A 27,610-nucleotide genomic window follows, 5' to 3' on the forward strand; every position below is an offset into this window, starting at 1 on the left:
TCATTTCTTACCAGTGGCAATGAGTGTGGAGCCCGGGTACCACCCAGTTCGCCCCGCCCAGGTGGCTTGACCATTAAGCATTTTGAGCTTTTCAAACATCCCCTCGCTTCCTTCTGTTCCTATTTGCGTCTTGTCACTGGCCAAGTTCCTTAGCACTCGGTTTATAGAGGAAACCTGATAAGGAAAAAACAACCACAATTTTGCTGCATATTAATACATCAAATGAAATTTACATTACATCAAAATGTTAGTAATTTTGCACTAATAATAAAAGGTTCATTTTATGATGTGTTTGTTTCTATAATGCTGGTAAGTAAAAGTTTATATATTCGTATTATTTACAGATGCGGATTTAAGGAGCTTCATTTGTCATACTCATACACATTTGCACATATACAGTACGAAATTTGGTGCAAGTATTACAAGAGGCAGTAATAAATAGGCAATTTGGGGGCAGAAAAAAAACTGAGGGGGACTATGGAACCCGGTTAGCGTTCAGCAGTCTGACAGCTTCAGGTAAGAAGCTGTCTCTGGTGATTTTATTCCTTATAATCCGCAGCCGCTTGCCTGTGGAGAGAGGTTAAAAGTACTCGTGGGCCTCACGCTAATGTCTACTCTGCAATCCAGGAGTCCCCAAATGTTTTGACACAGTGGCCACATTGAGTAGAAGAATATATATATATATATATATATATATATATATATATATATATATATATATATATATATATATATATATATATATATATATATATATATATATATGTGTTGTTGTTGTCTTGTCCTCCTCTTGTCCCCACAATTTTTTTAATGCTTTTTTTCTAGTAAATAAATGCGATCAAATGGGTCACTCTATTCTGCCTATAAAGCCATTAAAAAACACATTAAAAACCTCCATCAAGGATATATATACATGCTGTAAATATATGTAATGTAGTAAGAGGCACATTCATAATAACATGTCATATTTGCATATTTTGATGATTTTAAGCATTCCGCGGTGCATTAAATTAAAAAACGCATCACAACGTTCGCTTTTCCTTTGACAACATCACTGATTATTACTCACTGCAGACATCCTTACAGCCTACAAACATAATAAAACATCACTGACTGTACAATGTCAACTGGGATTTTAGGATGTTCATATAATCCCGTTCAGATGAAGAATGACTCCTAATCCTCGCCATTTTCGGGTCTAAATTAGCTGTCAAAGTGTACCAATGTGTTGCATTACGTCCTCATCTTTCCACCATCAAGGTGAGAGGTATTATTTAGGATCAAGAATAAACTTTCACGAGCTCAGAGGCAAGAAAGCAGCTCACCAGCCGATGATGTCAACATAGCAGCATAAGCTAGTTACCTCTCTGTGATCACGGCGCCACTATAGTTAGTCTGTCTGTGTTAGCGCTTATAATAACAATGTCACTAATACTTGGTTACTATTTAAGTCAGAAAATGTAAATGGAGTATATTGTTTCCGGTTTTTGGATGTTTTTTTCCGAGGCCTTTATGGGTGGAATACAAAACCTCTCATTGGCTCCATTGTAAGCACACTTTTATTTATGCTTATTTACCAATTAGAATGCACTTAAATAAAAACATCCGTATTCTTGTTTCTCGTAATGATTGTGAACCATAGGCACAATTCCCAAAAAAGTACTGTTCCCATTTAAAGTGTTGCTGTTGAACATGACTGCATCATTAGTTGTAAACTATTAGATAATACAGTAGTTCACTTGAAAAAAAATTGCAATTACTTTTTTCCTTTTTTATTTGATAATTGTATACACTGGATTATTACCTGCCAGCAGTATGTAGTTATTTCATGTTTCATGTCTTTCAAATTCATTTAAAACTGTTCACACATCTGGATTGTACCTCGGGATACGAGTTCCCAAGCTTACGTGTTCTTAGGAATACTACCTGTCTTTTGACTAACTGTTATGCTTTCTTTTAAGGTCAACAATCCGGGTTATGAGCCTTCCCACCACTCGTTGGCACAGTAAATTCTCACAGTGAACACCGTAAGATTCGTTGAAACATGTGGTCTAACTTACTAAAATTAGATTATAGCTAGGGAAAGACATAACTTTGTTTTTTCTATTATGGAAAGGAAAAATGTGAATTTGAAGGACAGTGCTGAGAATAGGTGGATGATATTAATGGAATTCAAGAAATACATCATCAATAAAATGACCAAACATGTAGCTATCTTGGTGTAGTAATTTGGAGCATAGCACAATTAAACTGCACCATACTGAAGCAGAATGAGTTGATAACGCCAGCCAAAAACGTTAAAATAACATCCAAACAGCAGACATTTATCCATGAAAATGTGGAGTAGCAGCTGAAAGCAGATACCATAATACTTTTTCCAGCCCCCAAGGTAAATACTAGGGCTGTAAATCTTTGGGTGTCCCACGATTCGATTCAAAATCGATTATTGGGGTCACGATTCGATTCAAAATCAAATTTTTTTTTCAATACAACACGATTCTCGATTCAAAAACGATTTTTTTTTTAATTTTTATTTTTTTTATGAAAACAATGTACAACAATACCATAATAATGCAATACAATTTCAAAACCAAACCCGGCCCAGCAACATTCAGAATAGCAATAAACAGAGCAATTGAGAGCAATTGAGGACACACAAACATGACACGGAACAATCTAAAAGTAGTGAGACAAAAATGAATATTATCAATATTAGTTACAATTTCAACATAGCAGTGATTAAAAATCCCTCATTGATATTATCATTAAAAATATTAATAAAAACAATAGTGTCACAGTGGCTTACACTTGCATCGCATCTCATAAACTTGACAACACAGTGTGTCCAATATTTTCCACAATGATATAATAAGTCATATTTTGGTTCATTTAATAGTTAAAACAAATTTAAATAATGGATCCCATATTCCAATATATGACTCATTATTATCTAAACTAAATGCAGTTTTTTCTACTGATATTATCTCCATAGCTTGTGTGTACCAGTCAGTATGAGTAGGACTATCAACATCTATCCATTTTTTAAATATTACCCTTTTTGTTATTATGCATATTGAAAGATATGCATTTTTACTCTTTGATGACATGTTACTAAATTGATGGAGATCCCCAAGAATACAAGTTTGCAGTGTCATTGGGATATTTATATTAAGGACTGTGATTGCTTCTTTTGTTGTTTTCAATCATAACTCTTTTATTCTCTGACATTCCCACAATAAATGAACAAGAGTTCATACATAACTTGCTATCTACTACACCAATTTTAAACAGCGGAGAAGATGTAAAACACAATCTATTCAATATCTTAAATTGAGTCAGCTTATCTTTAATGCTTCTAAAGGGCTTAGTGGCATTTTTCCAAATATAATTCCATGATATGTCTCTTTCATCTAAAATGTTTAAGTCCATCATCCATTTCCGAACACATGCATCATTTGCATTTCTAGTGTGGTGTTCATTTATTATTCCATAAAATAGTTTAAATAATTTCTTAAATGTATCTTGATTAAAACGTGCATCTTCCAGTTCATGGCTATTTAAGGACATACTTTCAGAGGATATGCATTTATTTACAGCGTGTTTTAAAGAGATAAAATTTAAAAAATGATTTCTGGGTACATTATATTGAAAACTAAATCATTGAACGGTTTAAAAGAGTTTTTATTAATAATATGATGATGTTTAGTAATACCTCTGTCTTTCCATGTTGTCCATTTAACCACATTTTTATTAATTATGATATTAGGATTGTACCAAAGTGGTTGATTGACAGATGTCATTGACTTGATTCCTAGTATTTTCTGACACAGTTTTAGAATGTTAAAGGTGGCTTCTATTGGGCTCTACTTCAATTCATTAGGTATTTTTTAAATATAATATAAACTCCCCACATCAGTGTCCAAATTCATTAACATATGTTTTTCTATGTTGATCCAGTCCTTAACTGCAGAAGAATGAAATTAGTGGCTTGCTTGTTCACAACCGAAGGAGATATAATAATGTAAGAAGTTTGGTAATTGTAGTCCTCCTCTATCTTGTGTACAAGACAACCTTTAGTATGAACAACTGGCCTTCTTTCCACACCATATAAAATGTGATATCATTGTATGTATTTTCTTAAACCAACTTTTATTAATTAGGACAGGCATCATGGTCAGTATAGAATTAACTGCTGGCAGTATACTAATTGTTACTATGTTCACCCGACCCCAAAGTGATATTTGGAGACGTGACCAGCGTTCCATTTTGGATTCTATCTTATTTTTTAAATGTTTGAGATTTAGATCTCTGCTTGTATAAAGGTTTGGTGTAATGTGTAGTCCTAGATATATGATTTCTGCCTCTTTCCATTTAATTTTGGAGTTCTGAACTTGTGATTTCTTGCAGTGTTTATTAAGTGGTAATATTTCACATTTGTCCCAATTGACTTTATACCCTGATAAACAGCCATATTCAGTGATGACATTATTGATATAGTGAAGAGAGGAGTTAACATGTGACAGGTAGAGAATTATGTCGTCACAATACATCGATAGCTTATTATACTGAGAGCCAGTTTTTATACCATGAATATTATTTTCACTTCTTATTTTTGCAGCTAAGGGTTCAATAACCAAATTAAATAATAATCCAGATGCAGGACATCCCTGTTTTACTCCTCTTTTTAACGAAAAAGGTTCTGAAATATGATTATTGGTTTTGACTGATGCCATGGGCCTAGTATAAAGCATCTTAATCCATTGAATAAAATTATCTCCAAATCCAAATTTACGTAATGTGCAAAACAAAAATGACCAGTTTATGCGGTGGAATGCCTTCTCCGCATCAACAGTACATACTGCTGTGGGATAAGGGAGACTTCTAGCATAGTAAATAACATTAAACAATTTCCTTGTATTGTCTGAAGATTGTCGACCTTCCATGAAGCCAGTTTGGTCAGTATGAATTCATTTTCCTATGACAATTGATAATCGTGTGGCTAAGATTTTTTCCCGATTCAAAAGGATTCTCTATTCATGGAATACATAGATTTCAGCAGGATCTACCCCAGTCTGCTGACATGCAAGCAGAGTAGTAGATTTTTTTGCTTTTATAATTGTAAAGGACAATGTTTTATCAACTGATTGCAATAATGTAAATTTGTTTTAACTATTAAATGAACCAAAAATATGACTTATTTTTATCTTTGTGAAAATATTGGACACAGTGTGTTGTCAAGCTTATGAGATGCGATGCAAGTGTAAGCCACTGTGACACTATTGTTCTTTTTTAAATTGTTTTTATAAATGTCTAATGATAATGTCAATGAGGGATTTTTAATCACTGCTATGTTGAAATGGTAACTAATATTGATACTGTTGTTGATAATATTCATTTTTGTTTCACTACTTTTGGTTTATTCTGTGTCGTGTTTGTGTCTCCTCTCAATTGCTGTTTATTGTAGTTCTGAGTGTTGCTGGGTCGGGTTTGGTTTTGGAATTGCATTGCATTGTTATGGTACTGCTGTGTATTGTTTTGTTGGATTGATTAATAAAAATAATACATTTAAAAAAAAATAAAAATAATTATGAGTAATTTTTTAAAAAAAATCGATTTTTTAAAAATGAGAATCGATTCTGAATCGCACAACGTGAGAATCGCGATTCGAATTCGAATCGATTTTTTCCCAAACCCCTAGTAAATACTGTACATTATTATTACATCACTTTATACAACTACTGTAGTGGTTTGTACTACATTCTATCGTATTGTTTTCAATACAATATTTGTATCTAAAAGTTTGCTTTACTTTTTTAAAAGGCATGTTACATGCTAAAATTGTGCTGTATTGGGGGATAAAGCCCCAATAAATTGATTTCAATTAATTTCATTTGGCGACACTATGTCACAATAAACGTTTTTCAAAGTATAAACTGTGTCACAGAAGCATTTCACATATTTCACAAGGTATCACTGTATTATGTTTTGCAAAACTCACCAAACTTTTAAAACAGAGGTACACTGTGGTTATGTTGTACCGTTACACCCCTAATATTCAGTATCCTGGTATGGATTTTCTTTTTTTGGCACTGTACGTCTGATTTAAAAGACTGCCACAGTGTAATGATCCACACAAATGTATGCCACAACACGTTTATATTTGAAGGCATTGTAATGCACAGGAAATGTATCTAAAAATATATTTTCACTTTCTACTGTAATTATTGACAAAGGTTTGACATTGGACTTTTGTTTTGTTTTTAATCAAGATGCAAAAATGAAAGCTTACACTGGGAATATTGTCATTAGTGCAGGCTCCCTCCGCCAACAGTCTGTCTCTGATCTCCCAGGCGAAGATCGATGGACACTCTCTCTTGTACAGAGCGATTTTGCTTACAACTTCTGGAGTGGCAACCCGAGGTTTACTTCCTCCGATTGCCCGAGGACGAATCGAACCTGTCTCGTAATACCTGCCTAAAATCTTACTCACACAGCCATTGGACACCTGAAAACAATAGAAATACAAACTTAAAAATTAAAAACGTAAGTTTGATTTTTTTTAAACTATAAATCTAATTTGACTGTGACAGTGGTTGTCGCTTGGTAGGTAATAGAATGTGGACAGTAGAGCAATTCAATAAAAACAGAGCAAATACTGTAAGTTTTCTATGCAAGCTGTGACCCAAAATAAAATGTTTATTTAGCAGATTGTGCTTTTATGGCTGTTAGTGCTGTACCCAGGCTGTACCTGTAGAATTCTGGATATATCACATGGTCGAGCTCCACTGTGAGCCAGTTCTACTATCTTCTGCCTGGTGGAATCAGGCAATGGTCTCCCATTCACAAACACACCTCCAAGCTGGTTTACCCCACTGTGACCTACACTCACAAAACAAAAAAATAAGCTGTTAACGAGCAAATACAAATATTAGAATTACTGAATTATACAGGAGCAAAACTGTCAAATAAAGCACTCATACTAAAACAAATGAACAAAATGTGAAACGTTTTTTAATCTAAAAAATATATATTTAAAAAAAAGAAAAGTTAGATTCCATTTTTTTTTAATCAAAAATGATAAATAAATAAATAATAAATGGGTTATACTTGTATAGCGCTCTTCTACCTTCAAGGTACTCAAAGCGCTTTGACACTATTTCCACATTCACGGCGGGAGCTGCCATGCAAGGCGCTAACCAGCACCCATCAGGAGCAAGGGTGAAGTGTCTTGCCCAAGGACACAACGGACGTGACTAGGATGGTAGAAGGTGGGGATTGAACCCCAGTAACCAGCAACCCTACGATTGCTGGCACGGCCACTCTACCAACTTGGCCACGCCATCCGTACAAAGTTATTAAATAATACAGACATTTACAAAATGTGAGACACCTGTACAAAGCTCCAATCTGACAAAAAGGGCAGTTATTGCCTTTGACTTGAACTAACCAATGAACAATCATGCCTTTATACATCATCTATGTTTAAAATGTTCTCATCCAACCTGATGGAGCTTGAGAGTTGCTGCAAGAAGAATGGACCAAATTGCCCAAAGATAAGCTTGTGGTATCATATTCAAAAATACTTGTGGCTGTAATTGCTACCAATGGTGCATCAACAAAGTATTGAGCAAAGGCTGTGAATACCATTTTTTTTTTTTTGTATATCATTTTTTTTCAGACTGTCATTGTGGGGTATTGTCTGTAGAATTTTGAAGACAAAAATGAACTAATTACATTTTGGAATAAGGCTATAACATTAAAACATGTGGAAAGAAGTGAAACGTTGTGAATACTGTACATTTATTTTTCAACCATTGGAAGAAAGAAAGTGAGTGTGAAGGACGCTGCTGTGTTTGATATCCTTTGAATAAAATAAATAAATCATAAAACAATGACCAAGGATAGTACTGCTACTGTACCATATTGAAGCAGATATAGTTTATCCATAAAAAATATGGATAAGCTGCTGATGGTGTGTTTGACAGAGAAGTCGCTTGAAGAATATACCGTCGAAGTTTGCTTTCCATATACTGTGTAATGTAAATACTGTACATTATTATTACATTACTTTGTACAACTAATTTGGTTGTTTGCAGTACACTCTATTGTATTGTTTTTCATACAATATTTCTTATCATGAAGCTCTTTTTATTCTATTTTAAAGTGTGTTACATTGCATTTGTTTCGGGAGCCCAGCACAGATTAAATTGATTTCAGTTTATACAAGTATTTTGAGTTATGAGCTGCGTACAGAACAAATTAAACTCGTAAGCCAAGGTATATATAATATAATATTTGATATATACATGGGCTTGATTGTATTTTGTCAAACTACAATAGTAACTCTAACCTTATTCTACGTCGTAAAAAGACCTTGCCTTTCCACACCCAGGCCAGTATTGTTGACTTTATTAAGTGAATTTACAACCTAATGTTTTGTCTGCTGCTCTGCAACACAGTGTGAACATGTGACACAGGGCAGGTTAAGAAGGGATTTGCCATGCAATTGTCTATTGTCTATTAATGGCTCAGTGGAGGGAAACATATTGCAGATTTAGAGAGCTCCAAAAAGGCCATTACTTAATATGTCACAAAATCAACCAGAACACACAACAACATACACACTCAATCATCTCAATCATGTATTTAAAGGTACAGTTAATTGCATCCAACAGATCACAATTTGCTGAACATTGTTAATTCCTCTGAAACAGAATTGTCCAAACTTTCAATCAGTCTTACTGAATTTGATACTTTTGTAGGTAATAGGTACGATCAAATCCTGTAAATACTACCGGGTAGAGATTCATGAAAAACCAAACGGTACCATATTTGGATAATGGTAATGTCCGGTTGCAGACTCAGCACCGGCTCAGGCACTTGGCAGGCAAACAAGCACTCGGACTCGTCGGACTGCCTTTGTTTAATGTTGCAATTTTCTACGGCAACTAAGCAAGTATTCCTGATTGAAAGCGCTTGAAATTATAGTAAGGCTCCACTGTTCAAAATGTGCAATTTAACATTTTCAAGAACCACTTTAAAAATACATGTAAAAACGTCTGTGATTACTCATTGCATGTACACACCAAACGTCAGCAGCTAAGAGGAGCTTTTGTAACTTTTAACCTCTTTTGAAAAGGTTTTATTATAATGGATGTACAAAATAATTAGGGCTGTCAAAATGTATTTGTTAATTCATGTGATTAATCACAAAAATATATTGCATTCATTATGTACATATGCATATTAATCATCCAATTTATTGATTTTATTTATTTCGTACAAGCGCCTTTACTTTAACCACAGATGGTTACCTGAAAGGCGGCGGGTGTTGTTATACAGTCGGTGATCACGTCATTGCAAAGATGAGTAAAGAGACTGACTGGTGCACTCTGTGACACATTTCACTTCAAAATAAACCCTGTTGTGACTTTAGATAAAACTGTTGAATAAGTCACGTACATTTAAGTCAAATATTTTTCAAAATGTCTGTATATGACATTGTGACAATAAAATTGTATTTGGGTCTAAACATTGCTGTCTTTTTTAAATCTACTATAAGCAGTGTTGGGTTGGTTACTGAAAACCAGTAACTAGTTACAGTTACTAGTTACTTCATTTCAAAAGTAACTCAGTTACTAACTCAGTTACTTACACCAAAAAGTAATGTGTTACTGTGAAAAGTAACTAGTTACTTCTTTTTATCTTCTTTTTTTTTTTAAAGCTCCCATTAATGCCCTTTTAGCCTTCATTTCAGTCCTGTTATTGCACTGGAGAATAATATAATCTGTTCATCAACTTGACATGCATTTGCATTACTGAACTCTGCCAAGCAATGTGCTCTACATACAACACACAAACAATGTGCTCTACATACAACACACAAACAATGTGCTCTACATACAACACACAAACAATGTGGTCTACATACAACACACAAACAATGTGCTCTACATACAACACACAAACAATGTGCTCTACATACAACACACAAACAATGTGCTCTACATACAACACACAAACAATGTGCTCTACATACAACACACAAACACAAATATATGTTTCAAAGGGCCAATTTGTTTCAGGCCAGAACAAATTGACAAAACGATTTTAAATAGCTGCAACATAACATACATAAGTAACAAACAGCATAGTAACAACATAGCTGTAAAGCAAGGAAGGCACACACTACATACACAAAGACACACACTACATACACAAAGACACACACTACATACACAAAGACACACACTACATACACAAAGACACACACTACATACACAAAGGCACACACTACATACACAAAGGCACACACTACATACACAAAGACACACACTACATACACAAAGGCACACACTACATACACAAAGACACACACTACATACACAAAGACACACACTACATACACAAAGCCTAACCAGGCGTTTTTTTCTCAAGGAATTCTGAAACAAAATCATGTCTGAAGCCCAGAACACTCTACACATTTCCCCAGTTTTAGTTTAGAGAAAAGGAAAGATTGGCCTGGCCCACTAGCATCCCTCTTTATGTTTGTGAACTTTATAGTCTATACATTTAGAGTGATGTGATAATCAAACACTCTAAAAGTCTAGAAAGAAAGAGTATATAAGAGAATTAACAGAGTGTGTACCTTCAGTGATGAATGATGAGCAGAGGCAGAGTTCATCCTTAAGTGGTGGTGGTGGAGGGAAAGCGGCATCGGAGTCTGTGTCTCTCTTTACTAGCTTCGTCGAAGCATGTTGCTTTTGTAGGTGTTTCAGCAGATTTGAATTGCTGCTTTGGGCAGTAAGTGGGATCTTTGATCCAAGACACAACTTACATTTAACTAAAATGTTATTTTCTTTGTGCTCGACAAAAGAAAAGTAGTGAGAATATCTATGTATTCGACAAACTCGACGCAGCTCCGCCATGATCAGACACGCCCCCCCCCTTCCCTCCCCACACTCACACACAGAGCGCGCGTCTCTCTTCTCCGGCTTGTGACACAAGAAGATTCAGAAGGACGACACTGCAGCGCTCCAATAAAACACACTCAGATCTTCTGTTTCTAGCCGATACTACATAAAAAATAACGTAAAATAACGCAGTAACGCATCATGTAGTACCGGTAACTGAGTTACTGAATATAAAAAAAATAACGCATTAGATTACTAGTTACCGCCGGAACTAACGGCGTTACAGTAACACGTTAGTCCCACCACTGACTATAAGTGACACAAGAACGTAATTTACTGTGATTAATCACGATTATCACAACTTAAAAGTTTGATCAATCTAATTAAACAAATAAACTGACAGAAAGAAAAATAATATCTAAAGCGTTTTGGAGGCCACATTTTTGGAAATCCGTAATTCTCCCTTCACTATTAGTCTTATTTTGTATATACCTGGCAACCAGCGTCCTCTACAATAGACATTTGATTTTGGTCTATTCATTTTGTCAGAGTTACAGGAGTGCTTTGTTTTTAAGGAATTTCTGCAAAAAAGCGAGTAAAGATCATCTCTAAGACAGCACTCTAGTGTTTTTAAGAATGTGCTGCAAAAATGTGAGTCTCTCACAGGCTTTTTGGAACTGAACTCGCGGGCCACCAGTTGAATAGCCCAAGTGATGAAAAAGAGAGGACCTAAAATGGAACATTGAGGAACACTACTATAACTAAAGAAGTTGAAAACATAACTACTCACTGCATCTGAAGGAAAAAAGCTACAACAACACGTTAGATATAAAAATTACATTTTGAAAACAAATTGAACTGCAAAAAATGAGAGGACTTAAAGGGGTGCCTTGAGGAACTCATCAGTTATGTAAGTCACAAGTTTGGATCCCAGTGTTCTACGTTTGCTAGCAAGGTTAAAATGTCAATGCAAGGATGTGCCAATGTGTTTACAGTGTTCCAAGTTCCTCTTCAAAACAGGGCCCCAAGACCGCCAGTTGACATATATACTGTATATACGAATGTAGCTGAGATAGGCTCCAGCACCCCCCACCACCCCGAAAGGGACAAGCGGTAGGAAATGGATGGATAGATAGGTATATATGTACATTTCGGGCCTCGACCAAATTTTTTTACCCCAATGCGGCCCCTAAGTCAAAAAGTTTTGACATCCCTGTTGTAATGGTTTGAATGGTGTTGAATGGGATGAGACAATCTATATAATAGATGTTTTTTGTTACCATTTTAAAGGTGTTTAATAAAATATAAGCATTTTTAACGCATAAAGATTCCCTTCTTTTATGAAGACAATAATATGACAACTTCGAATTTACGTTGTGGATGGAAAAAAAAGTCCCCCTCTCTTTCCAATACTACATGAAAGTTGTTGGCTTTTAGCTTGTTATTTGTCCATCGTCCATACTAATTGTTAGCGTAGGCAGGATGGAGCAGCACTTTTATTGTGAAGACAGGAATCGTGCAGTCGGTCTTTACAGTTTATAAATAAAAAGTGTTTCTCGCGTTCCTGCCATTCGTTTGCAAAGGTGGGTAGTAACGCGCTACATTTACTCCGTTACATCTACTTGAGTAACTTTTGGGATAAATTGTACTTCTAAGAGTAGTTTTAATGCAACATACTTTTACTTTTACTTGAGTATATTTATAGAGAAGAAATGCTACTTTTACTCGGCTCCATTTATCTACATTCAGCTCGCTACTCGCTACTGATTTTTATCGATCTGTTAATGCACGCTTTGTTTGTTTTGGATTGTCAGACAGACCTTCAAAGTATTAGCTAGCGCATGCCTGCGTTTCACCAATCAAATGCAGTCATTGGTGACGTTTGACTCCGTTTCACCAATCAGATGCAGTCACTGGTGACGTTGGACTCCGTTTCACCAATCAAACAGAGCCAGGCGGTCACATGACCATCACACGTGGACCCCGACTTAAACAAGTTGAAAAACTTATTCGGGTGTTACCATTTAGTGGTCAATTGTGCGAAATATGTACTGTACTGTGCAATCTACTAATACAAGTTTCAATCAATCAATCAAAAGTGTGAAGGAAAAAAGACACTTTTTTATTTCAACCGTACCTCCCATCAAAAGCCTAAAGACTGCCCGCACAGTTCTTGTCTTCACAATAAAAGTGCCGCTCCATCGCGCCTGCGCTAACAAAATAAGAGTCTCTGAAAGCCAGCGCAAACAAGCTAGCAAGCTACGGAGTTTGCCGCCAATGTATTTCTTGTAAAGTGTATAAAAACGAATATGGAAGCTGGACAAATAAGATGCCAAAAACCAACCACTTTCATGTAGTATTAGACAGAAAGGAGGAACTTTTTTTATCCTCCATTTGAAAATGTGGACGTTATCAGCACTACTGTCTGATTCTAATCAATGCAAGTCATCAGAATCAGGTAATACACCAACTTATATTCTTGTCTTCATGAAAGAAAGGAATCTATATGTTAAACATGCATGTATATTCATTAAAACACCTTTAACATGTGAACAAAAACGGCAAAATAAATAAATATAAATTATAAACTGTATATATAAATGTATGTATATATTATATATATATATATATATATATATATATATATATATATATATATATATATATATATATATATATATATATATATATATATATATATATATTTATATATATATATATATATATATATATATATATATATATATATATATATATATATATATATATATATATATATATATATATATATATATATATATATATATATACAGTATATATATATGATATGTGTGTGTATATGTATATGTATATATGAGGTAGATCACCTCCACTTGGTCATTTATTAAGTAATTGGTCAACGTTGAAAAACTTATTGGGGTGTTACCATTTAGTGTTCAATTGTACGGAATATGTACTGTACTGTGCAATCTACTAATACAAGTTTCAATCAATCAATCAGTGAATGCCTACTGAGTCTATGGTGCTGTTAAGTTATTGTGGCTCAATTTGCCTTATTTTGTTTTATTTTAATGTATTATTATTTAATATATATTATTGTTTTAGTTGCTTAAGAGATATTCCTGGCTCTGAATTTGCTCATTGCTATTTTTATGTTTTTGTGCACTATTTGTTGCCGTCATCTTTAAACGAACAGGTTACTCATCAGTTACTCAGTACTTGAGTAGTTTTTTCACAACATACTTTTTACTTTTACTCAAGTAAATATTTGGGTGACTACTCCTTACTTTTACTTGATTAATAAATCTCTAAAGTAACAGTACTCTTACTTGAGTACAATTTGTGGCTACTCTACCCACCTCTGTTGGTTTGTTCTTCTTCATACTGCGCTCACAGCAGCCAGCGTCATCTCACAAGATTCTCGGGTGCCGTGAATGTCAATCAAGTGACAAAAGTGACGTCAAAGTGAAAATTGATGATTGGTAATTTTTAGATCTATTTTTTTTTTTATGCCTCGCGATCGACTGACACACTGTCCAGATCAACCGGTAGGTCGCGATCGATCGACTGTTTTAGAGGTATGTCAATAGGACTTGGCACTGTGTGGTGTCTCCTGGAGAAATTTGTTTCAAACTAAATATTTCCAATCTAAAATACACTGTGCATTAATGTGGGAAATATTTAAAGTATGTTGATCATTGATCTATGAATAGGGGTATTGCTTTATTCCCAAATACTGTACCTTGTTTGTACCCCATAGCCGAGCTTAGCTTAGCTAATGCTAAATGCTAAATGTGACGTGTGCAACAGAAGAAAACATGTTTTGATTCAAACTTACCAGTGTGAAAATGCTGACTTCTGTGCAAGTGCAAGAGCGCAATTTGTTGTAGTCCAAACAAAAATACACAATATTGTCAAAAGTATTTGGCCAACCATCCAAATGATCGGAATCAGGTGTCCTAATCATTTGGTCCGGCCCCAAGTGTATAAAATCAAGCACTAGGCATGGAGACTGTTTCTACAAACATTTGTGAAAGAATGGGCCGCTCTCAGGAGCTCAGTGATTTCCAGCATGGAACTTTCATAGGATGCCGCCTAGGGATGATACTCCAAACCGCTTTTCCCGGTTGTTCGATAAGAAAAGAACCGAGTCCTCGGACTCGAATCCCTTTTTGAGAACCGGTACCCGTTATTGAGACCACTATAGTAAAGAAAAAGAGTTGGTTCTTTATTCGAATCACTTGGAACGAATCCAGTCCCGACAAGAAATGCCCCGTGTGACATCACAAGAAGTGACGTCACGTAGTTCAGTCATTTGTCACGGTGGGGAGCAGCGTGCTGTGGTTCGTTCCCGGGACGCAAAACTGACGGCTCCGGACGAAAGCGTGCAGGTAGGAGATGATTTATTTCTCATAAATCATACACGTTACAACAGACAGGAACCAAACAAAAGGAAAGTGTGCCGTTCGCACGAGAAGCTGAAGCAAAAACTTACTTAGCACAGGAATACTAGAAGCTAAGGTAACTTTAGCACAGGAATACTAGAAGCTAAGGTAACTTTAGCACAGGAATACTAGAAGCTAAGGTAACTTTAGCACAGGAATACTAGAAGCTAAGGTAACTTAGCACAGGAATACTAGAAGCTAAGGTAACTTAGCACAGGAATACTAGAAGCTAAGGTAACTTTAGCACAGGAATACTAGAAGCTAAGGTAACTTAGCACAGGAATACTAGAAGCTAAGGTAACTTAGCACAGGAATACTAGAAGCTAAGGTAACTTAGCACAGGAATACTAGAAGCTAAGGTAACTTTAGCACAGGAATACTAGAAGCTAAGGTAACTTAGCACAGGAATACTAGAAGCTAAGGTAACTTTAGCACAGGAATACTAGAAGCTAAGGTAACTTTAGCACAGGAATACTAGAAGCTAAGGTAACTTTAGCACAGGAATGATGAGCTGGAAAAGCAGAATGCCAACGTAACTGTTGCAAATGCAAACAATGAAGCCACGACGAGTGAGCGGAAAAGGCAGGCTTAAATAGAGTCTCTGATGAGCAACAGGTGCGCGTACAAGGCAGGTGAAAATCATAAGTAACCATGGTGACTAAAACAAACCCCCGAAGTGCACAAAACAACTAAGGAAGTCCAAAATTAACAGAACATAACTAAACAAAATATGATCCGACCACATCATAATACATCACACTTTCATATCATTTCACTTTACAGGAGTAGGAAGAAGTCAAGCTTATTTAATTCTACCCCTTTCCCACTTCATACAAATATATACATCATTTACTGACCTTTTTATAATAAAATATCTGTCAATTAGTATATACAACAGTTTTGTAATATGTCATTAATTAATTCAGTCATTATTAATATACTGAGATGAATAATATCTTATTTTCGATAAGGTTGAAAGTATTTCTCATAATTCTTCTTCTTTGTACTTTGTAAGCACTATTCATTTGAACAAGCTCTTCAAGTGGATCATATCAGTACAATGTTTCACTTCTTTACTTCATCCATTCCATCATTTCATTACACATCATTTGAGCTGTTTGCAATTTTACCAAATCATCGAACTTTTATATTTTTGACTCAATAAAAAAAGTGTCTGTATGTTCTCTATAACCAACATTATGTATCAGTCTAATTACATTTTTTTGTAACACGGTTAACGAATGTAGTGCACATTTGTAGTTATTTCCCCACATTTCTGCACAATAACTCAGATATGGTAATACTATAGTAGCGAGCAGTAGAGAATGTGAAGTGATTTGTTAAACCAAATATTGTGTTTTTTTCCATGTACAACAACCTATCTGGACTCCATAAGAGAATCCATAAGGAATCGGTTCAATAAGAGGATTCGATAATAGGCTCGAACTCGATCATTTCTTATCAAACATCATCCCTAATGCCGCCTGTGCATAAATCCAGTCATGAAATTTCCTCTCTCCTAAATATTCCAAAGTCAACTGTCGGCTTTATTATAAGAAAATGGAAGAGTTTGGGAACAACAGCAACTCAGCCACAAAGTGGTAGGCCACGTAAACTGACAGAGATCAGTGGATGCTGAAGCACATAGTGCAAAGAGGTCGCTGACTTTCTGCACAGTCAGTTGCTATAGAGCTCCAAACTTTATGTGACCTTCCAATTAGCCCACGTACAGTACGCAGAGAGCTTCATGGAATGGGTTTCCATGGCCGAGCAGCTGCATCGAAGCCATACATCACCAAGTCCAATGCAAAGCGTGGGATGCAGTGGTGTAAAGGACATCACCACTGGACCATAGAGCAGTGGAGACGCCTTCTCTGGAGTGATGAATCACGCGTTTCCATCTGGCAATCTGATGGACAAGTCTGGGTCTGTAGGTTGCCAGGAGAACGGTGCATTTCGGAATGCATTGTGTCGAGTGTGAAATTTGACGGAGGAGGAATTATGGTGTGGGGTTGTTTTTCAGGAGTTGGGCTTGGCCCCTTAGTTCCAGTGAAAGGAACTTTGAATGCTCCAGGATACCAAAACTATTTTGGACAATTCCATGCTTCCAACCTTGTGGGAAAAGTTTGGAGCGGGCCCCTTCCTCTTCCAACATGACTGTGCACCAGGACACAAAGCAAGGTCCATAAGGACATGGATGACAGAGTCTGGTGTAGATGAACTTGACTGGCCTGCACAGAGTCCCGATAGAACACCTTTGGGATGAATTAGAACGGAAACTGAAAGCCAGGTCTTCTCCACCAAAATCAATGTGTGACCTCACCAATGCGCTTTTGGAAGAAAGGTGGACAATTCCTATAAACACACTCCGCAACCTTGTGGACAGCCTTCCCAGAAGAGTTGAAGCTGTAATAGCTGCAAAAGGTGGACCGACATCATATTGAACCCTATGGGTAAGGAATGGGATGGCACTTCAAGTTCATATGTGAGTCAAATACAATATAGTGTATGTCCCAATGGCTGTAAACTCTCTGTTATTGTTTGTATTAACTAGCACAGGTTGCTATACACACTTGCATTCTCATTTAAAAAAAAATGATTTTCCTACTTAATTTGTATGTTTTATGACAATCTACCTACTCGGGTGCGGGCATACTTGCCAACCCTCCCGGATTTTCCGGGAGACTCCCAAAATTCAGCGCTTCTCCTGAAAACCTCCCCGGACAAATTTTCTCCCGAAAATCTCCCGAAATTCAGGCGGAGCTGGAGGCCACGCCCCCTCCAGCTCCATGTGGACCTGAGTGAGGACATCAGTTTTCACGTCCGCTTTCCCACAATATAAACTGCCCAATCACGTTTTAACTGCAGAATGATCGAGGGCGAGTTCTTGGTTTCTTATGTGGGTTTATTGTTAGGCAGTTTCATTAACGTCCTCCCAGAGCAGTAACAACACACAACAACACACGTCACGTTTTCGTCTACCGTAAAGCAGTTCGTTTGCCGTAAACAGCAATGTTGTGACACTCTTAAACCGGACAATACTGCCATCTACTGTGCATATGTGACAATAACATGTACGGCTTTTGGAGAGTGCAGTGTACAACTGTGCACACAACAAGGAGACGAAGCAGAAGAACGAGGAAGATACAGCCGTGGCGACGCCGACGACGAGTAAGATGAAGAAATAGCTTGTAAGTTCCAAGCCGCAGCTGCGATTGGACCTGGATAGCCTCCGGGAAGAAGTAGTGGAGTAACAAGTGCTTGGCAGTGAAGATCTTAGACTTAGACTTAGACTTAGACTTCCTTTTTATTGTCATTCAAATTTGAACTTTACAGTACAGATAAGAACGAAATTTCGTTACATAAGCTCGTGGTAGTGCAGGATAAAAAAGCAATAAGGTGCATATATAAATAAATGTATATAAATAATATATAAATATATATATTAAATAAATAAATATATATCAATAAATAAATAGATTACTGTACAGATAAATACACTTTGTCACATGCGTCCACGTTTATGGATGTATGTTATATTGTCTTTTTTATTCCAGCGAGTTAATCCATTTTGGGGGGAGTTGAGGGGATCATTTAATTATGATGCGTTCAAGTTCAGTGAAGATCTTCCTCAGGAAGCAAAGATTGACCAGTTTTGGGCCATACTAGGGAGAGATGGAAGATTCCAGACTCTGGTGCATTTGATGAAGGCACTTTTGTGCGTGCCACACAGCAATGCATCATCAGAGATGGTGTTCAGCATGCTTAGAAAAATAGTGGCAGAGAATAGAACAAGGATGGACAATTCAACTCTTAACTCAACAATGAGTAGATGAGTGTTATGTGTGTGTATATGTGTAAATAAATGAACACTGAAATTCAAGTATTTCTTATATATATATATATATATATATATATATATATATATATATATATATATATATATATATATATATATATATATATATATATATATATATATATATATATATATATATATATATAATAAAATAAATACATATATATAGCTAGAATTCACTGAAAGTCATGTATTTCTTATATATATATATGAAATACTGACTGGTGAATTCTAGCTGTAAATATACTCCTCCCCTCTTAACCACGCCCCCAACCACGCCCAAGAGACAGTCATGGCCTGAGACAAAGATGACTATGCTGATAGCTGCAAGCAACATGCCGTTCTCATTTGCGGATGTTTTCAACAAATCCGTGAAGGATATGTTCCCGGATTCAAAGATCGCTCGCCTCAAATGGCAGAACAAAGGCTACTCAAATAGTGAAAGGTAAGTGTTATTTTTTTTAAGTAAGCAGCAGGTACAATACAGTTAGTAGAACAGTAGAACAACTGTGTTTTTATTACTGTGTACTGTACTATATATATATATATATATATATATATATATATATATATATTATATATATATATATATATATATATATATATATATATATATATATATATATATATATATATATATAATAAATACTTGAATTTCAGTGAATTCTAGCTCTAAATATACTCCTCCCCCCGCCCCCGTCCACCCCGGAGGTCTCAAGGTTGGCAAGTATGTAAATATATGCAGCACTCCCGCCACCCCGCAGGGGAAACAGTGAGGCAAATGTGTCACAATGAAGCAGCAGTGGGATGATTAGAAGAAGACTACTTTAAAAAAAAATGGCACTATTGACACTGAAAAAAATCTAAATAAATTGTAAAAATGGGACTTTTAACAGCGATTATTCAATAAATGATGAATGTTCTGCTCTGAGCTGCTGCTCGATTCATTGTTTTCTTTCGGACAATTTAAGCGGCGGACACACTGTTCCAGACCATCAACAACGGTACAAATCAACAGCTTCATCATAAAACTTGGTCAAATCTTTGTAAGTAGATATTGTGCATAACAATATTTTGTTTGTTTTGTATTGACATTGCTGACTTCTTGATGTCTTTAGTATTTGTGGTTGTGTTATTTTATTTATTATTTGTTGACTCTCTGGCGAGCTAATCCTTAATACATGTAGTGTTAAATTTGACCAGTAGAGGGCAATAACGCTATGCCTTGGGTTTATTTGTTGTGTTTCCACTGCAGGAACTTACACATTTACCCGGTAAATAAAGTTCTCCCTGTGTCTCCACCAAACACTATGGGGAAACTACTTGGAAAATGTAGTAAGCTAAGCTACAAGTTTTGCTTGATTAAATGTAGCTAAGCTCCACGGAAAGCTATCCCCGGAGAATTGTAGCAAGCTACACTTCAAGCTACACGATTGTGTATTAAAATGAACACTGGCTAGAAATATGCCCTCTGTCTGGCTTTTTAACGTTTCTTTTAAATTGCGTACCATGTACAAAATGAGGGAAGAAACATAGGAAACAAATGAAATAAAAGGATAAATAAAGACCATAATATATACTCTAATGGAGACTTTTCACAGAAACCAAAAAATGACAATACCTGGCCAAATGAACAAAATATTTGTCTCACAAAAGAGACATTAAAGGGAAACTGCACTTTTTTGGAATTGTTCACAGTCATTATGAAAGACATGATGACGGATGGATTTTTTTTAATGCATTCTAACTTGTAAATAAACGTAAATAAAAGTCAGCTTATGAATCAATCAATCAATCAATCAATCAATCAAAGTTGACTTATATTACAATCATATAACCATCCAAAAAGTGCCAACAATACTATATTTACATTTGGTGACTTGAATATTAACCAAGTATTAGTCATATTGTTATTATAAGCACTAACGCAGACAAAATATTTATAGCGACAAGGTGATCACCAGTTTATGTTGCTATGCTGATAGCTGCAAGCAACATCATCATCGAGTGGTCAGCTGTTTCCTCGCTTCCCTGCTCCTTGGAAATTTATCGTAGATCATAAATCATGCATCTCACCTGTATAGAAGAAGGCTGAGCAAATTCCAACAAGTTAGTAGATTTTGACAGTCAATTTAAACACAGTAATGGCGAAAACGACACGAAAAGACGCTTGGCTCCACCTCCCTTTTCTTCGCAAGGATTATGAGTCATTCTTCATCTGAACAGGAATATAACACGTTTCTATCAGTCGACATTCCTAATGACAGCAGACCTTGTACAGTAAATGATGTTTTATTATGTTTGTTGGCTTTCATGAGCAGTTGGGGAAAAAAAGCAAATGTCGTGAGGCGTTCTAGAAATTAATGCGCTGCTTATGCTTAATATGTTCAAAATATGTCAATATGACATATTATTATACATGTGCCTGTTACTATATTACATATATACTTACAGCATGTATATAAAACCTTACTGGATGTGTTTAAATGTTTTAAGGACTTTATAGGCAGAATAGAGTGGCTCCCTTACGCTCCATTGTGTAAGCGGACTTTTTCATCGCATTTATCTAATATTTAGATAACATTAAAAAAAATATTTCCGTCGTCATGTCTTTCATAATGATCATTAACGATAGGTAAAATTCCCAAAAAAGTGCACTTCCCCTTTAACAAACTCGATCTTTACATGAATGGAAATCAATAAAAGTGAACATATTTCAAGTAAATGTGGTAATCTGAAATTTCTATTGTCTGCACCATGTTCACTCTCTCTCTCTTGTCCACAGTATGGAGTGCAGCTGACAGCACACACCTGACATTGATTAGTAGCCGCCTATTTGAACTGGCTGCTGACGGCCTGTGAGCGCCGGAACTTTGTCATTGCTTGCAACCTGTTGGTGGTGCCAAGAGAACTCACTAGTTCATCGTGTACCAGGTTGGCCTGTATCATTCCTAGCCTTTTTATTTTTGTACCTAATCTATTTACTTCTTTCATGAAGTATGTTTTCCTAGCCTTGTCTAGCGTTTTTATTTTGGTACTTTGTTTTTTCTATTTAACTTCTTTCGTGAAGTATTTTTTCCTAGCCTTGTCTATCGCTTTTAGTTTTGTGTGTTTTTCTCTTAGTAGTTTTTTACATGGTGTGTTTTTTGTGTTTTCCACCATCGCCTTTGTCTTGCTACCTTGTGCTTCCGCCTAATAAAAGGAAGAACAATTGTATACACAATTCGTCTCTGCATCCTTGGGATCCACCTCACCTATTCCTAACAGTAAACATATTTTCCTGACTGTTGAACAGTCAAACAAAATGAAATTCCTCCCCAACTTCTACATTTGAAGTTCTTATATAGGCAATAAGAGCGCTAATTGCTAGCTGGTAACAAAAACCCTAGTAGATAGCTGGCAACTAGAGCACTAATTGCGGGCTGCCAACAAGAGTGCAAATTGCTAGCTGGCAACTAGAGCGCTAATTATTAGCTGGCAAGTAGAGCGCTAAATGTTAGCTGGCAAGTAGAGCGCTAATTACTAACTAGCAACAAGAGTGCTAATTGCTAGCTGGCAGCTAGCACTGTTAATTGCTAGATAACAACTAAGGTGTTAATTGCTAGCTGACAACTAGAGGGCTAATTGCTAGTTGGCAACTACAGAGCAAAATGTTAGCTGTCTACAAGAGCTCTAACGATTTAGCTGGCAGCTCGCGCCACTAATTGTTAGCTGGCAACGAGAGTGCTAATTGCTAGCTAAAATGCTAACGCAATTGTAATAATATGTTTTTATAGTACATTTTAATTTTAAAGGTATTTAAATGCATTTATATTTTGTGGATAAATTGCAGGAGGAATATAAAAAAAAAATAGTCTAATCAAAAGTACCTCTGCAGACTCCCTAGAGGTTGAAGACTTCTGTTTTAAACTGTGAATTGAGAATTGAAGGTTTCCATATCAGAAACCACATCAGTTGAAATCACATAGAAAATATTAGCAATAATAAAATATGAATAAACTCACTGTTTTGCATCATGGAGGCCACGCCGCTCTCCCAGCTTGTTTGACTTCTGTAATCTGCACAAAAACAGCAATCATCTTTGGTTATGTTATGTGAACACAAATACAACCCCCACGTGGATACCGAGGCTTGTAAAAAGATGTCAAACAGGGCTTTCAAAAATATGTCCCCCACGGGGGCATTTTGGCCTTTGGCATAATTAAGACATTATGCTACATTACACACATTAGATTTTGGACTGTAACATAGACTTAGTATCCGTCAGCAATTATTGGATTGACTTTTTTTTGGCACTTTATATTTACAAAACATGTAAAGCGTATGTGGCCTTTTGTGGAAAAAGTTGAGACCCCCCTGCTTTAGAACACCATGTGTTGGTCATGTGGAGTGGAAGATGATAACTAACAATCTCAAATTTGAACTTTAACCCCGGCCTACTCACAATGACATCCATTTTGCGGGTTCTGTCGTAAAAAATACTTTAGGTAAAATCAGTATTAATGAACAAACCATATTTTAAGAAAATGAGTAGTCGCATCTTTTCACCCCAATATAATAATAACAATAATAATATTAATAATACAATGATTGTACATTTTTAGAATAATGATAATCATCATAATAATCAAATCATATACACTGTAAAAGAAGTATTACTGGCAGCTCAATCGTCAGATTTTTACAGTAAAATAATAATATTATATTTTCAGTAATTCGGTGTAAAAACCACTGTAAATTTTACTTTGTTACTTTTTCTTACTTTTGAAAATTATTATTATTTTTTATTACTCGTGTAATTTTGTTTATGCAATATATGAACAACAACCATAAAAATACCTTTAACCTTAACTCACACTTTGTAAGTAGTGCAGCAGAGCGATATGGCTAATATTATTACAGTTGTTTTTACTATTAATTAACTGAGTGAGTTTTGGGGTATAGAGGAATGGCATTTTCATTGGATTGATTGATTGAAACTTGTATTAGTAGATTGCACAGTACAGTACATATTCCGTACAATTGACCACTACATGATAACACCCCAATAAGTTTTTCAACTTGTTTAAGTCGGGGTCCACGTTAATCAATTCATGGTAAGGGAAGGGAATTCGTGTGCTAGGTTTTCCACGTCTGTGTTTTGTTGTACACAAAATAGGAATAAATAAAAACAAAACATAATAAAGTTTATCCATCCATCCATTCAAATAAAACATTTAAAAATATCAGGTGTCTAAAGATCATTGATTAATAGGAATAATAAATGACAGAATACCTAGAAAATGGCTATTCATTTACAGTTATTTATTTAAACATGTTCTTAATTTCTGACTGCATCAAAAATAAAAAATAAAAAGACGTTAATGCGTGTTGAAGCGGAATACGACAAACATGAAGAATGAAAGTGAAAGTAATACTGACTATTTCAACAGATAGACTGATTATTAGAGAAGGTATTGATGAATACCAAATAGTCCTGCTTGGCTTAAGAATAACTTTGAAAGACTTGAAAGCTTCTAATTTTCTTGTCTTGAAGGAAAAGTGCATAATAATGACGAGGGAGGAGGTCTGCACGTCCAAAGAGCGAGGCCGTCTATGAAGCACCTTAACCCCGCTACGACTACAACACCTTCAGGGTCTGCACGTCCAAAGCTAGGCCGTCTATGAGGCACCTTAACCCCGCTACGACTACAACACCTTCAGGGTCTGCACGTCCAAAGAGCGAGGCCGTCTATGAGGCACCTTAACCCCGCTACGACTACAACACCTTCAGCCTGTGGACGAACACAAAGATCGCATCCACCCGCTGGCTTTTGTCTTTGTACTTTCGCAGTATTTCGGTGTCGGTGCCTCGTTAGTTGCGGCTCATAAAAAACCCACAAAAAAAAAAAAAGCCGCACAAAGCCGCGCCGAGCCCAAAACTGACTTAAAGAAAATTACTAATGACAAAAACAAACGAAAACCATTTTTTTTAATCCTTACCTAAATAATGCCCATAAATGACACTATAATTATTGACAAATAATAATAACGGTTAGTGTTTAAACAAAAAAAAAAAAAAAAAAGCTTTCGTTGCGGTTCACACATGATTTTTATATTTATGTTGAAGAAGCGAGAAGGCTAATTAAGAGTATACCATTGTACACTTTTTACAATAAAACATAAATATGTCCCTAATATCGGCACATATATACGTTCTAAAAATGATCTAATGAAGTAATGCATAACAATGGGCTATATCGTGGAAAAAATACATTCAACAAAAAATAACACACATATTAAAGTACATTAAAATAAATACATTAAAAGAAGAAAATGTTGACTTATATTCTAAATAACATGAACTTATAAATGAGTAAAACAGCATTGACCTGCACGTTTGTGCCAAAAGAGGCACTTTAGAAACCCCCTGTATAATGCAAACAATGTATCAAGCTTCATGGGTTCATAACAAATAAAGATATATAATCATTTTATGGCATGAAATTGTTGAAATGTTATCCAGTACCCCGGTGTCTGGCAACATAATGAAGTATATTTTAATGTACTGACTGCAAAAGAAATAGAGTGTTAATGAAAGATGCGACACTTATGTCTGAAAAAAAAGTTTATTTTAGTAGTTCAATTAAAAAACTTAAACACTTACTCTCGTGAAGTATTCCATTCATGTATTCTTAATGTATATGATTATATTTCATCACTAACAAAACCACCAAATTCACTATCCTTTAACATGTGAAAAAAAGTCCAAAAGTGAATTATTGTATTAGTTTACACTATAAAGACTTCCTGAGCCTTTCAAGGGACTCTTAGGGCTGAATTGAACTCCTGAAATCAATCACATGTTGTCCATATTCTATTTGATTTAGATGCACCTGAATATATGCGGCCGTTTGTGCTTCATTAGAACATATTTCTACTGCTACGGATACTTCTAAATTCACACGTTTACATTTGGTATAAATCAATTTTGCCCTCTGCGGTTAATTTGCTTAATTATGTCGTTATTTAACCCAACTTAATTGGACGATCAATTACGTTAAACCCATGTTGTTAGATAAACAAAAGAGCCTGGATTATATCACTTTGCCATAATTCTATAAATCATATTACCGTGTGTTTAATTGAATGATGTGATGCCCTTACATTTGACCAATAAGGCAGGAGTGTCCAAATATTTTCAAGTAGGGTTTATACCGATCAAAGAATGTGTTGGCATTTTTACATTTCAACTTACAACCAATCAGATTGAACTTGTATTTGTAGAAAATTAGGGTGTTATTTAAAAAAACAAACAAAAAAAAACTCTTGTTGGCTGCAAAGTTTGCACTTATGTTGCTTATATGTCTCTTTTAACCTATATAGACTCAAAAAAATAATTGGATATAGCCGATTCGTCAACACATAAAAGAATGATATATGGTAATGTACACTGTAAATTCCCTGTAAATTCATAGCAAAGTGTTGGCTAATGATTGCATCACTTTCACAGTAGCATCTACAGTAATTTACTGTGAAATATCTTCACTGCAATTTGCTGTGAAGTTACAGAAGACTGTGATTACAGTATTATACTTTGAAATAACAGCTAATTGAATTGTGAAAGAGTATTGTAACTTTTACAGTCATTTTTTTAATGTTACAGTATATTTTGATTAGAGCATTTTAGTGTAAAAATACTGTTAAATATTGGTATTGTTTACAGTGTAATAATAATGTATATTCACCCATATATATATATGGCATTGTGGATACAATGTATAAAAACACATAATTTGAGAATAAATTGGAAAAAAGCATGTTCTATCGCTTATGATTAACGGTTCATCAGTAACAGTTGATAAACATCCAAAATCAGTAATGATAATAATAATAACAATATTAATTGAGGATTATCAGATTTGTTGTCGAGAAACATAGAAATATACAAAGTCAATATTCTGATATTGTGCAGTACAACATTCAGCAAAGTAAGATAACTAGACTTTAGAAGTATTTGGTTGGATGCTGTACCAACAAAGTGTTAATATTTTGCCACTTGCAGTAAAAAAAATAAAAATTCATTAACTTTTGGTCTTCTGAATATCCAAAGCCATTAAGTTTTAAAATATATATCCCCTTGATGGACACCTTTTATACACAGCAAAAATATCCAAGTAAAAAGTGATGAAATGAAATAGAGAGGAGACCGTGTTCATAAACATCTATTGTTTGAAGATTGAAACAGAAACATTGTGTGGTGTTAAAATGACTTTCAAACACAACTTTTAAGAGAGGTGAAAGGGACAGAATGAAAATAAAGTGGGCCTACCTTTTTGTGGCATTCTGTAAGAAGAGAACTTATGCTTCGTTTAGTTTTCCAACTGCTTCTTTCTTCTATTCTTTCCTCCAAT

The 27,610-nt window shown here is 35.4% G+C and overlaps 1 protein-coding gene across 1 annotated transcript; it reads right to left on the reverse strand.

Annotated features, from left to right (window-relative positions):
* Positions 1–27,610, reverse strand: LOC133641712 (paired box protein Pax-6-like). Its single transcript, XM_062035655.1, has 5 exons — positions 27,529–27,610; positions 23,222–23,275; positions 6,749–6,879; positions 6,290–6,505; positions 1–174 (listed from the first exon to the last, which is right to left on the reverse strand). Exons 1-5 carry the CDS (start codon positions 27,539–27,541, stop codon positions 1–3), a joined length of 588 nt encoding a protein of 195 aa, XP_061891639.1. The 5' UTR covers positions 27,542–27,610.

The sequence above is a fragment of the Entelurus aequoreus genome, linkage group LG24 (genome assembly GCF_033978785.1).
Source record: "Entelurus aequoreus isolate RoL-2023_Sb linkage group LG24, RoL_Eaeq_v1.1, whole genome shotgun sequence".
NCBI classification, from domain to species: domain Eukaryota; kingdom Metazoa; phylum Chordata; class Actinopteri; order Syngnathiformes; family Syngnathidae; genus Entelurus; species Entelurus aequoreus.

Bases quoted from the DNA above. Each gene is read 5' to 3' on its own strand.
- LOC133641712 (XM_062035655.1), bottom strand. The intron at 6,506-6,748 runs GTACAGCCTGGG...TATTGTTTTCAG, and splicing joins ATATATCCAGAATTCTACAG to GTGTCCAATGGCTGTGTGAG. The intron at 175-6,289 runs GTAAGCTTTCAT...TTTCCTTATCAG, and splicing joins CTAATGACAATATTCCCAGT to GTTTCCTCTATAAACCGAGT.